General features: G+C 42.8%; 1 protein-coding gene across 1 annotated transcript; it reads left to right on the top strand.

Moving 5' to 3' along the window:
• The first annotated feature begins 1,240 nt into the window (after positions 1-1,240).
• On the top strand, positions 1,241-12,995 carry LOC110528717 (high-affinity choline transporter 1-like). Its single transcript, XM_090206677.1, has 9 exons — positions 1,241-1,378; positions 1,908-2,159; positions 2,602-2,715; positions 4,169-4,324; positions 4,923-5,071; positions 6,360-6,503; positions 7,370-7,523; positions 10,065-10,282; positions 10,429-12,995. Exons 2-9 carry the CDS (start codon positions 1,973-1,975, stop codon positions 11,083-11,085), a joined length of 1,779 nt encoding a protein of 592 aa, XP_090062803.1. The 5' UTR covers positions 1,241-1,378; positions 1,908-1,972; the 3' UTR covers positions 11,086-12,995.
• The last annotated feature ends 263 nt before the right edge of the window (positions 12,996-13,258 follow it).

The following is a 13,258-nucleotide window of genomic DNA, read 5'->3' as shown; positions in this document are numbered from 1 at the left end:
CACTGTTCATAGACCAGTTAACCCACTGTTCCTAGACCAGTTAACCCACTGTTCCTAGACAAGTTAACCCACTGTTCCTAGACCAGTTAAACCCACTGTTCCTAGACCAGTTAACCCACTGTTCCTAGACCAGTTAACCCACTGTTCCTAGACCAGTTAACCCACTGTTCATAGACCAGTTAACCCACTGTTCCTAGACCAGTTAACCACCTGTTCCTAGACCAGTTAACCCACTGTTCCTAGACCAGTTAACCACCTGTTCCTGGACCAGCTAACCCACTGTTCCTAGACCAGTTAACCCACTAGACCAGTTAACCCACTGTTCCAAGACCAGTTAACCACCTGTTCCTAGACCAGTTAACCCACTGTTCCTAGACCAGTTAACCACCTGTTCCTAGACCAGTTAACCCACTGTTCCTAGACCAGTTAACCCACTAGACCAGTTAACCCACTGTTCCTAGACCAGTTAACCACCTGTTCCTAGACCAGTTAACCCAGTAGACCAGTTAACCCACTGTTCCTAGACCAGTTAACCACCTGTTCCTAGACCAGTTAACCCACTGTTCCTAGACCAGTTAACCCACTGTTCCTAGACCAGTTAACCAACTGTTCCTAGACCAGTTAACCACCTGTTCCTAGGCCGTAATTGTAAATTATAATTTTTTCCTTACCTGACTTGTCAAGTTAAATTAAAAAAATTGCAACAGTGATAATTGTTCAGCACCATGGACAGCGACCATTCACCCAGTAGATATGGGAGTTTATCAAAATCGGGTTTGTTTTCGAATTCTTTGTGTATCTGTGTAATCTGAGGGAAATATGTCTCTCAAAATATTGTCATACATTGGGCAGGAGGTTAGGAAGTGCAGCACAGTTTCCACCTCATTTTGTGGGCAGTGAGCACATAGCCTGTCTTCTCTTGAGAGCCATGTCTGCCTACGGCGGCCTTTCTCAATAGCAAGGCTATGCTCACCGAGTCTGTACATAGTCAAAGCTTTCCTTAATGTTTGGGTCAGTCACAGTGGACTCTCTCGCTCTTTTTTTATATCTCTCTCTCTCTCTCTCTCTATTCCTCTCTCTCATACACTTGCGTACACCACGAGCAGCGGCAGGGAAAAACCCAGTGACGTTTCTCGTGCTCATTATTCTCATCAAAAAGATGTTCCCTTTTCTCTCTCTGACGCGCGTGAACACCGGACGTCTGACGCCACCTGGGTCTCTTATAAAAGTCACGATCTCAGCACGTAGCTCTTAGTCGATCATTACTTAGTTTTCAAGCAGGGTACCGGAGGATAACGCACTGGCCAGTGTCTGTCTGTACACCAGCTCGTTGAGAAGCGGCGTTCACCTCAAGTGTCGGGTAAAAGAGACATTTCAGGTAACTTGTCCATTTTCTCATGTTGTTGTTGTTGTTGTTGCTGAAGACATGTTAGACCACGTAAAGGAATCTCTACATCATTGTAAAGTAAATCAGTCTATATCGTTATACATGTGTTTTACCATTGCTCCAGATACAGTCTATATCATCATTGTCCAATTTGAGGAGGGTTGTGTTTAAAAAGGACACATTTGATATTTTAAATACAAAAGATGTTTGTAGTGATGTTGCAACTCTCCCATCAGAAGAAGAAGTTTAACGCCTCGCGCTCCACGAACTGTCGAACGGTTGTGCGTAATGGGCTTTTTTACGCACATACTTAGAGACTGTGGAAACTAGTCGGGGATTTAAAAAAATGAAGACTGCTGTCTTATTTATGATGTTATAAAATAGTAACATAATAAATCTAACGAAAAGATAATTACAAGTATAATGTTAGGTCTTTATTTGGTATTTTAGTCTATTTCATTCATCCCTTCACTGCCACTCAATTCAATGCCCACTTTCTCTCCGCACCCCATCCACGCAGGTCTCAATGCCACCCGGTTTCTAGCGAAGACACGCGGCTCAACTCGAGCTAAAAAACAAGACAAGATGACCGGTATCCACGTGGAGGGACTGGCGGCGATCGCCCTCTTCTACGTTCTGATCCTTGCGGTGGGGATCTGGGCAGCGTGGAAGAACAAACACGCCGGGGAGGCGGAGGGCACAGACCGCAGTGAAACCATCATGGTTGGTGGAAGGGACATTGGTTTATTTGTTGGTGGTTTTACCATGACCGGTGAGTTTCATTGTGTGAATGATTGAGAGTCGATTTTCTCTTTGTAAGTTGATTTATAAATAAAGGTGATTCTGAAAGTTTACTAACAGAATGTTGTAGGACTATACCCCCTTTTTAAAATGTTTTACTTGATTAATATAAAAACCGGTTGTAAAAAATGTATAGGCTACTTCAATTTGATAACTCAAAGTTAGGGGAAAGGCGTTTAACTAAAGACACGAACTAACATGTTGAATTGCAGCATTGAACAGCTTTAGTTTACAGATTTTTTTAAATACATTATTCCGTTTAGAAACTAATAATCAGACCATTTTCAAGCATAATTCTTATGCGCGGAATGTTGTCACCTTGTCGTTTGGATTGACACGCATCGGGTAAATCATGATTTGACTCTGTGAATTACTGTAGGCTGAACATTTATATTTAGTCGTTGTCATTGCAGCGACCTGGGTTGGTGGCGGATACATCAACGGAACGGCGGAGTACGTATATCTTCCTGGTTACGGCTTGGCTTGGGCACAAGCGCCTTTTGGATATGCGCTAAGTCTAGTCGTAGGTGAGTCATCTCGTTAATAATAAACAGTGCGTTCGGGAACTATTCAGACCCCTTGAATTCTGTTACCTTACAGCCTTATTCTAAAATGGATTAAATTGTCAGGGCTCTGACTGGGCAACTCAAGGACATTCAGAGACTTGTCCCGAAGCCGCTCCTGCGTTGTCTTGGCTGTGTGCTTTGGGTTGTTGTCCTGTTGGAAGGTGAACCTTCGCCCCAGTCTGAGGTCCTGAGCGCTCTGGAGCAGGTTTTCATCAAGGATCTCTGTACTTTGCTCAGTTCAGCTTTGCCTCGATCCTGACTAGTCTCCCAGTCCCTGCCGTTGAAAAACATCCACACAGCATGATGCTGCCACCACCATGCTTCACCGTAGGGATGGTGCCAGGTTTCCTCCAGACGTGACGCTTGGCATTCAGGCCAAAGAGTTCAATCTTGGTTTCATCAGACCAGAGAATCTTGTTTCTCATGGTCTGAGAGTCCTTTAGGTGCCTTTTGACAAACTCCAAGCGGGCTGTCATTTGCCTTTTACTAAGGAGTGGCTTCTATCTGGCCACTCCACCATAAAGGCCTGATTGGTGGAGTGCTGCAGAGATGGTTGTCCTTCTGGAAGGTTCTCCCATCTCCACAGAGGAACTCTGGAACTCTGTCAGAGAGACCATCAGGTTCTTGGTCACCTCCCTGACCAAGGCCCTTCTCCCCCGATTGCTCAGTTTGGCCGGGTGGCCAGCTCTAGGAAGAGTCTTGGTGGATCCAAACTTCTTCCATTTAAGAATGATGTTCTTGGGGACCTTCGATGCTACAGACATTTTTTGGTACCCTTCCCTAGATCTGTACTTCGACTCAATCCTGTCTCGGCGCTCAAACGACAATTTCTTCAACTTCATGGCTTGTTTTTTGCTCTGACATGCGATGTCAACTGTAGGACCTTATATAGACAGCTGTGTGCCTTTCCAAATCATGTCCAATCAATTGAATTTACAACAGGTGGACTCCAATCAAGTTGTTGAAACATCTCAAGGACGATCAATGGAAACAGGATGGACCTGAGCTCAATATAGTCTCATAGCAAAGGGTCTGAATACTTATGTCAATAAGGTATTTCTGTTTTTTATTTTTAATACATTTGCAAACATTTCTGAAAAACGGTTTTCGCTTTGTCATTATGGGGTATTGTGATGTCATTATGGGGTATTGTGATGTCATTATAGGGGTATTGTGCATAGAGTGATGAGGGTAATTTAAAAAAAAAAACAATTTTAGAACAAGGTAACAAAATGTGGAAAAAGTCAAGGGGTCTGAATACTTTTCAAATGCACCGTACAATAGACTACAGTTTGGAATATAAAACTTAATAACGTAGACTTGTGAAATAATCCATCATATATTTGACATTCCTCTGAAAATCCCCAATATCCTGTGCGTTTATTAAACCTGCCAACATGCTTGCCGTGTGCAGGAGGTCTGTTCTTCGCCAAGCCCATGCGCTCCAGAGGTTATGTCACCATGCTGGACCCTTTCCAGCAGAAGTATGGGAAGAGGATGGGTGGTCTGCTCTTCATACCTGCTCTAATGGGAGAGATCTTCTGGTCGGCGGCCATTTTATCTGCTCTGGGTAAGTTATTATGAATGATATTACAGCACAGTGGTGATCTCTGTCTGTGTTGTTACTATCTCTGACCAGGTCCCTGTCTGTCTGATCCTCTAGGAGCCACGCTGAGTGTGATCATAGACATAAACATCAAGATGTCTGTGGTGATCTCTGTCTGTGTTGTTACTATCTCTGACCAGGTCTGTCTGATCCTCTAGGAGCCACGCTGAGTGTGATCATAGACATAAACATCAAGATGTCTGTGGTGATCTCTGTCTGTGTTGTTACTATCTCTGACCAGGTCTGTCTGTTCCTCTAGGAGCCACGCTGAGTGTGATCATAGACATAAACATCAAGATGTCTGTGGTGATCTCTGTCTGTGTTGTTACTATCTCTGACCAGGTCTGTCTGTTCCTCTAGGAGCCACGCTGAGTGTGATCATAGACATAAACATCAAGATGTCTGTGGTGATCTCTGTCTGTGTTGTTACTATCTCTGACCAGGTCTGTCTGTTCCTCTCGGAGCCACGCTGAGTGTGATCATAGACATAAACATCAAGATGTCTGTGGTGATCTCTGTCTGTGTTGTTACTATCTCTGACCAGGTCTGTCTGTTCCTCTAGGAGCCACGCTGAGTGTGATCATAGACATAAACATCAAGATGTCTGTGGTGATCTCTGCCTGTATTGCGATCTTCTACACGCTAGTCGGAGGTCTGTATTCTGTAGCCTACACCGACGTGGTGCAACTCTTCTGTATCTTCCTGGGACTGGTGAGACACTCGGCCCGGACCACTTATTTCAGCTGGACTTCATTTGGCTAGGGAGTTTGTACTTTTTGGGGACCATTCTGTTGGGTTCCATTGTAGCTGAAACATTTGAAAGGATTTGAGAAGGAATAGGCACAACTCTTACTGTTAAAAACATGGTTCTATATATCTACAACTATTAAAAACATGATTCTATATATCTACAACTATTAAAAACATGATTCTATATATCTACAACTATTAAAAACATGATTCGATATTTCTACAACTATTAAAAACATGATTCTATATATCTACAGCTATTAAAAACATGATTCTATATATCTACAACTATTAAAAACATTATTCTATATATCTACAACTATTAAAAACATGATTCTATATTTCTACAACTATTAAAAACATGATTCTATATTTCTACAACTATTAAAAACATGATTCTATATATCTACAACTATTAAAAACATGATTCTATATATCTACAACTATTAAAAACATGATTCTATATATCTACAACTATTAAAAACATGATTCTATATATCTACAACTATTAAAAACATGATTCTATATATCTACAACTATTAAAAACATGATTCTATATATCTACAACTATTAAAAACATGATTCTATATTTCTACAACTATTAAAAACATGATTCTATATATCTACAACTATTAAAAACATGATTCTATATATCTACAACTATTAAAAACATGATTCTATATATCTACAACTATTAAAAACATGATTCTATATATCTACAACTATTAAAAACATGATTCTATATTTCTACAACTATTAAAAACATGATTCTATATTTCTACAACTATTAAAAACATGATTCTATATATCTACAACTATTAAAAACATGATTCTATATTTCTACAACTATTAAAAACATGATTCTATATATCTACAACTATTAAAAACATGATTCTATATATCTACAACTATTAAAAACATGATTCTATATATCTACAACTATTAAAAACATGATTCTATATATCTACAACTATTAAAAACATGATTCTATATATCTACAACTATTAAAAACATGATTCTATATATCTACAACTATTAAAAACATGATTCTATATATCTACAACTATTAAAAACATGATTCTATATATCTACAACTATTAAAAACATGATTCTATATATCTACAACTATTAAAAACATGATTCTATATGTCTACAACTATTAAAAACATGATTCTATATATCTATGACATTCCGGCTGTAGCAGTGTGTGTTTGACCCAGGGTTGATGTTGTCTCTGCCTCGGTGTCAGTGGGTTTCAGTACCGTTCGCTCTGAGCAACCCAGCGGTGTCTGACATCAAGATCAGTGCAGTGAAGGAGATCTACCAAGCTCCCTGGAAGGGAAACATCAAGAGAGAAGACGCCTGGGTCTGGATAGACAACTTCTGTCTGCTGGTATGTACAGTACTGGATAGGACTGGGTCTGGATAGGACTGGGTCTGGATAGGACTGGGTCTGGTTCTGGATAGGACTGGGTCTGGTTAGGACTGGGTCTAGATAGGACTGGATCTAGATAGGACTGGATCTGGATAGGACTGGATCTGGTTCTGGATAGGACTGGTTCTGGATAGGACTGGTTCTGGATAGGACTGGTTCTGTCTGCTGGTACGTACAGTACTGGATAGGACTGGTTCTGGATAGGACTGGGTCTGGAAAGGACTGGGTCTGGTTCTGGATAGGACTGGTTCTGGATAGGACTGGGTCTGGATAGACAACTTCTGTCTGCTGGTACGTACAGTACTGGATAGGACTGGTTCTGGATAGGACTGGGTCTGGATAGGACTGGTTCTGGATAGGACTGGGTCTGGAAAGGACTGGGTCTGGTTATGGATAGAACTGGGTCAGGATAGGACTGGGTCTGGATAAGACTGGTTCTGGATAGGACTGGGTCTGGATAGGACTGGGTCTGGATAGGACTGGGTCTGGATAGAACTGGGTCAGGATAGGACTGGGTCTGGATAAGACTGGTTCTGTCTGCTGGTACGTGCAGTACTGGATAGGACTGGTTCTGGATAGGACTGGGTCTGGATAGGACTGGGTCTGGTTCTGGATAGGACTGGGTCTGGATAGGACTGGTTCTGGATAAGACTGGTTCTGATACTCCAGCAGACAGAATATTTACTGTTTAAGGAGTAGTGATTATGTTCTGATTGCAATGATACTTACTGTTGAATTCACTATCTCCTCTTTCCATTCTAGATTAATTCACTATCTCCTCTCTGTGTTCTAGATGAATTCACTATCTCCTCTCTGTGTTCTAGATGTTGGGGGGGATTCCCTGGCAGGTATATTTTCAACGGGTTCTCTCTGCCTCTTCAGCTACGTACGCCCAGGTGCTCTCGTTCATCGCCGCTGCAGGGTGCCTGGTCATGGCCGTGCCCTCAGTAATGATCGGGGCTATAGGGGCCTCCACAGGTGAGACACGCAGGGACACACACACACACACACACACACACACACACACACACACACACACACAGGGTGCCTGGTCATGGCCGTGCCCTCAGTAATGATCGGGGCTATAGGGGCCTCCACAGGTGAGACACGCAGGGGGACACACACACACACTCACACACACACACACACACACACACACACACACACACAGGGTGCCTGGTCATGGCCGTGCCCTCAGTAATGATCGGGGCTATAGGGGCCTCCACAGGTGAGACACGCAGGGACACACACACACACACACACCTGGGGTACAGGTTTATGTATGAGCGGTTCTAACTAGGACATGTCATTCTGTCGTGTTGGTTGATCTACAGTTGTTAGTTGTTTTCCTAACATTCCCAAACGTCTGATTGAGAGTTCCTCATCTGGTAGCCTAATGATGACACATATTCCAGAGGTATGTCCCCCTGCTGGGCGTTGGGGGGGGAGGGGGTCCGGGGGACACCTCAGGGTGTAACCATGTTCCCCTCAGATCTCTGGAAAGCTCCTAAAAAACATCAGCAGCTGGTCCCTTCATCCATTATGGAGGATCGTTCTCAACCTCTCTCTCTCTCTCTCTCTCTCTCTCTGTCTCTTTCTCTCTCCCCCTCCCGCTCTCTCTGTCTCTTTCTCTCTCAGTCTCTCTCCGTCTCTCTCTGTCTGTCTCCCCCTCCCTTCCTCTCTGTCTCTCTCTCTCTCTCTTGCTCTCTCTCCCCCTCCCTCTCTCTCTCTCTCTCTGCATCTCTCCGTTTACTACTGTGAACTTTGTAAATATTACATCTGAGGAGAAGCAGAAGGGACTGAATTAGTTTTGATCTCCAGGTTTTAACTCCAGCATCAAAGTCCTGCTGAATCACTGTCTGTACACTCAGTCGGGAATGGGAGGTGAAATGCTACGTTAAGGGGTGATATATAGTTACAGTAAGACTACGTCCAGTGATGGGAGGTGAAATGCTACGTTAAGGGGTGATATATAGTTACAGTAAGACTACATCCAGTGACGGGAGGTGAAATGCTACGTTAAGGGATGATATATAGTTACAGTACTACGTGAGGTGAAATGCTACGTTAAGGGGTGATATATCGTTACAGTAAGACTACGTCCAGTGACGGGAGGTGAAATGCTACGTTAAGGGATGATATATAGTTACAGTAGGACTACGTCCAGTGATGGGAGGTGAAATGCTACGTTAAGGGTTGATATATAGTTACAGTAGGACTACGTGATGTGAAATGCTACGTTAAGGGGCGATATATGGTTACAGTAGGACTACGTGAGGTGAAATGCTACGTTAAGGGGTGATATATAGTTACAGTACTACGTGAGGTGAAATGTTACGTTAAGGGTTGATATATAGTTACAGTAGGACTACGTCCAGTGACGGGAGGTGAAATGCTACGTTAAGGGGTGATATATAGTTGCACTAGGACTACGTGAGGTGAAATGCTACGTTATGGGGTGATATATAGTTACAGTACTACGTGAGGTGAAATGCTACGTTAAGGGTTGATATATAGTTACAGTAGGACTACGTCCAGTGACGGGAGGTGAAATGCTACGTTAAGGAATGATATATAGTTACAGTAGGACTACGTCCAGTGACGGGAGGTGAAATGCTACGTTAAGGGGTGATATATAGTTACAGTAAGACTACATGATGTGAAATGCTACGTTAAGGGGCGATATATGGTTACAGTAGGACTACGTGAGGTGAAATGCTACGTTAAGGGGTGATATATAGTTACAGTACTACGTGAGGTGAAATGTTACGTTAAGGGTTGATATATAGTTACAGTAGGACTACGTCCAGTGACGGGAGGTGAAATGCTACGTTAAGGGATGATATATAGTTACAGTAGGACTACGTGAGGTAAAATGCTACGTTAAGGGGTGATATATGGTTACAGTAGGACTACGTCCAGTGATGGGAGGTGAAATGATACGTTAAGGGGTGATATATAGTTACAGTAGGACTACGTCCAGTGATGGGAGGTGAAATGCTACGTTAAGGGGTGATATATAGTTACAGTAGGACTACGGGAGGTGAAATGCTACGTTAAGGGGTGATATATAGTTACAGTAGGACTACGTCCAGTGATGGGAGGTGAAATGCTACGTTAGTTGTAGTTCTTTAGTAGGTTCCTTTGACTGCTCTTCTTCCACAGTTGTAGTTCTTTAGTAGGTTCCTTTGACCTCTGTTCTTCCACAGTTGTAGTTCTTTAGTGGGTTCCTTTGACCGCTCTTCTTCCACAGTTGTAGTTCTTTTTTGGGTTCCTTTGACCACTCTTCTTCCACAGTTGTAGTTCTTTAGTGGGTTCCTTTGACCGCTGTTCTTCCACAGTTGTAGTTCTTCAGTAGGTTCCTTAGTTTGACCACTGTCTACGTTCTAAGTTCTTGGTTCTGGGTTCTTGACTGTTGTGTGTACTGTTCCTCATGTTCCTCAGACTAGAACCAGAGAAAGGGAGGCCTTTAGATTCAGCTGTGGTTCCAGGTTCTAAATGATATGTTGTGTTCCTCAGACTGGAACCAGACGGCGTATGGACCTGTACCTCCCAAGGAGAGGGACCAGGCAGACATGATATTACCCATAGTCCTCCAGTACCTCTGTCCTCCCTTCGTCTCCTTCTTCGGCCTGGGGGCGGTCTCTGCTGCCGTGATGTCATCTGCCGACTCCTCCATCCTATCAGCTAGCTCCATGTTTGCTCGGAACATCTACCAGCTGGCTTTCCGCCAATCGGTGAGTTGGGAAGGGGGCGGGACTAAAAAAAACACCACTTACCACTTCCTGTTCACAAAATATCTGAACAACATTGGAGCAGCTGAGCCACTGTTTTCTGTGTTGTTGTGTGTGTTGTGTAATGTTGTACCCCCCCTTCCCCCCAGGCATCGGACACCGAGATCGTGTGGGTGATGCGTGTCACCATCTTTGTGTTCGGCGGCCTGGCCACGGCGATGGCGTTGCTAACGGGGACGGTGTACGGGCTGTGGTACCTGAGCTCCGACCTGGTCTACGTTATCATCTTCCCTCAGCTCATCTCCGTTCTCTTCGTCAAGGGAACCAACACGTACGGTTCCGTTGCTGCTTACGTCTTTGGTCTGATCCTGAGGATCGGAGGAGGGGAACCCTACCTCTCACTACCCCCCTTCATCTACTACCCCGGCTGGCAGATAGAGGACCGGATCCATCATCTGACTGGAGAGGTGGAACACATCGTGGTGCAGAAGTTCCCGTTTAAGACCGTCTCCATGTTGGCCTCCTTCCTGGGCAACGTGGCTTTCTCCTACCTGGCCAAGTATCTGTTTGAGAGCGGCAAGTTGTTGCCCAAGTATGACTTCCTGGACGCGGTGTTGGCCCAGCACAGCATAGAGAACATGGACAAGACCACGTTGGTCAACCGTAACACCATCGTGCTGTCTGAGATGGCGCCTGTCAAACCACGGCTCAGCGTTCAACTGGCGGCTACGTTCACCCGCAGAGACACTCTGGCTGAGGAGGACTCGAGTCCCGAAGACAGCCCCAACCACGAGACCCTGGACTAAACCCCGGACCTTGAACCCCGGAACGTAAAGAGACTAAAGAGAGGACTGAAATGACAAAGACTGAAATACACATTTTGACTCGTTTGCTATTTAACCACTTTAATTTGATCCACATCACGGCCAGGTGAGTTATGGAGATGGAACAGAATAGATGGCATAGAGATAATGCCATCTATCTGGGCGGCAGGGTAGCCTGGTAGTTAGAGCGTTGGACTAGTAAACGAAAGGTTGCAAGATCGGATCCCCCGAGCTGATAAGGTAAAAAAATCTGTCGTTCTGCCCCCTGAACCAGGCAGTTGAACCCACTGTCCCCCGGTAGGCCGTCATTGTAAATAAGAATTTGTTCTTAAGCTGACTTGCCTCGTTTAATAAAGGTTAAAATAAGAGGACATTATGAAGATGGGACAGAATAGATGGCACGGAGATAAGAGGACATTATGAAGATGTAACAGAATAGATGGCACGGAGATAAGAGGACATTATGAAGATGTAACAGAATAGATGGCACGGAGATAAGAGGACATTATGAAGATGGGACAGAATAGATGTCACGGAGATAAGAGGACATCATTGGCGCAGTGTCCTTGACATAAGAGACCAGGCTAATGTTGCTGCTGAATGTGTGTCACCAGTGGAGAATGGACCGCCATGTTGGTACGTAATCAGACCTGAACTCTCTCTCTGTGATGAAATGACCGTGGGTGATAAATCAGTAATCCCATTGGACATGAACAGAGACATCAGAAACATCTCTAATCAAATAAGCAGACGGACAATAATTGATCAATCATCAAATCTGATTTTTGGATATTTTGTGACATGGCATATTCCTGTGTTCAATCCACTGTACTGTTGGATACTGGTTCAGGATGATGGACTAGGGAAATCAGGATGATGGACGAGGGAAATCATGATGATGGACGAGGGAAATCAGGATGATGGACAAGGGAAATCAGGATGATGGACGAGGGAAATCATGATGATGGACGAGGGAAATCAGGATGATGGACAAGGGAAATCAGGATGATGGACAAAGGGAAATCAGGATGATGGACGAGGGAAATCAGGTATTGAATTCAAATGGCTCCCCCCACCCCCAAAAATGCTGTTACTGTGAATTATATCCTAGTATAGACAGCAGATTATCATAAGAGGTTATTTCAAACATTTTAATATCCTTTAAAAAACAAAACAATACTCTATTATCATGTTGAGTAGAAAACATTTAGAAATCGGTAGTCGATTTACAGCACTGTGCAATACAACACACGCAGCTCATTTTGATTCATTCAATGTTGGGTATACCTGATTTTTTTTAATTTAATGATATAAAATCTACATGAATGGAATCAAACGGCAAAGTATTTATAGTAAAATGTAGTAATTTAATGGCTTTAATTAATATATACAGCCTTACTGGGTTATTACTAAAGACCCTACTGGGTTATTACTGAAGGCCTGTCTATATACAGCCTTACTGGGTTATTACTAAAGGCCCTACTGGGTTATTACTAAAGGCCTTACTGGGTTATTACTAAAGGCCCTACTGGGTTATTACTAAAGGCCTTACTGGGTTATTACTAAAGGCCCTACTGGGTTATTACTAAAGGCCTTACTGGGTTATTACTAAAGGCCCTACTGGGTTATTACTAAAGGCCCTACTGGGTTATTACTAAAGGCCCTACTGGGTTATTACTAAAGGCCTTACTGGGTTATTACTAAAGGCCCTACTGGGTTATTACTAAAGGCCCTACTGGGTTATTACTAAATGCCCTACTGGGTTATTACTAAAGGCCCTACTGGGTTATTACTAAAGGCCCTACTGGGTTATTCTGTGGGTTCCACATACATAAATGTATGTACGTATTGTTGTCAACAGCATTGTACAGTGTTTTGTGTGGCGTGTATATCTGTATATAATATATAATAATAATGTGTGTCTGTATATAATATAATATAATAATATGTGTTTGTATATAATATAATAGTAATAATATGTGTTTGTATATAATATAATAGTAATAATATGTGTTTGTATATAATATAATAGTAATAATATGTGTTTGTATATAATATAATAGTAATAATATGTGTTTGTATATAATATAATAGTAATAATATGTGTTTCTGTATATAATATAATATAATAATATGTGTTTGTATATAATATAAT

Source organism: Oncorhynchus mykiss, chromosome 18 (assembly GCF_057628025.1).
Source record: "Oncorhynchus mykiss isolate SJ-2025 chromosome 18, ASM5762802v1, whole genome shotgun sequence".
Classification (NCBI taxonomy): Eukaryota; Metazoa; Chordata; class Actinopteri; order Salmoniformes; family Salmonidae; genus Oncorhynchus; species Oncorhynchus mykiss.
The sequence above is the reverse complement of the archived record's forward strand: the minus strand, read 5'-3'. Positions and strand labels throughout refer to the sequence as shown.

What these genes read in the sequence shown, in the direction of transcription:
- LOC110528717 (XM_090206677.1), top strand. Translation starts at nt 1,973, where the DNA reads ATGACCGGTATCCACGTGGAGGGACTGGCGGCGATCGCCCTCTTCTAC. An exon ending in GGCCATTTTATCTGCTCTGG is followed by an intron (nt 4,325 to 4,922) that starts GTAAGTTATTAT and finishes CTGTTCCTCTAG; the next exon opens with GAGCCACGCTGAGTGTGATC. An exon ending in TAGACAACTTCTGTCTGCTG is followed by an intron (nt 6,504 to 7,369) that starts GTATGTACAGTA and finishes TCTGTGTTCTAG; the next exon opens with ATGTTGGGGGGGATTCCCTG.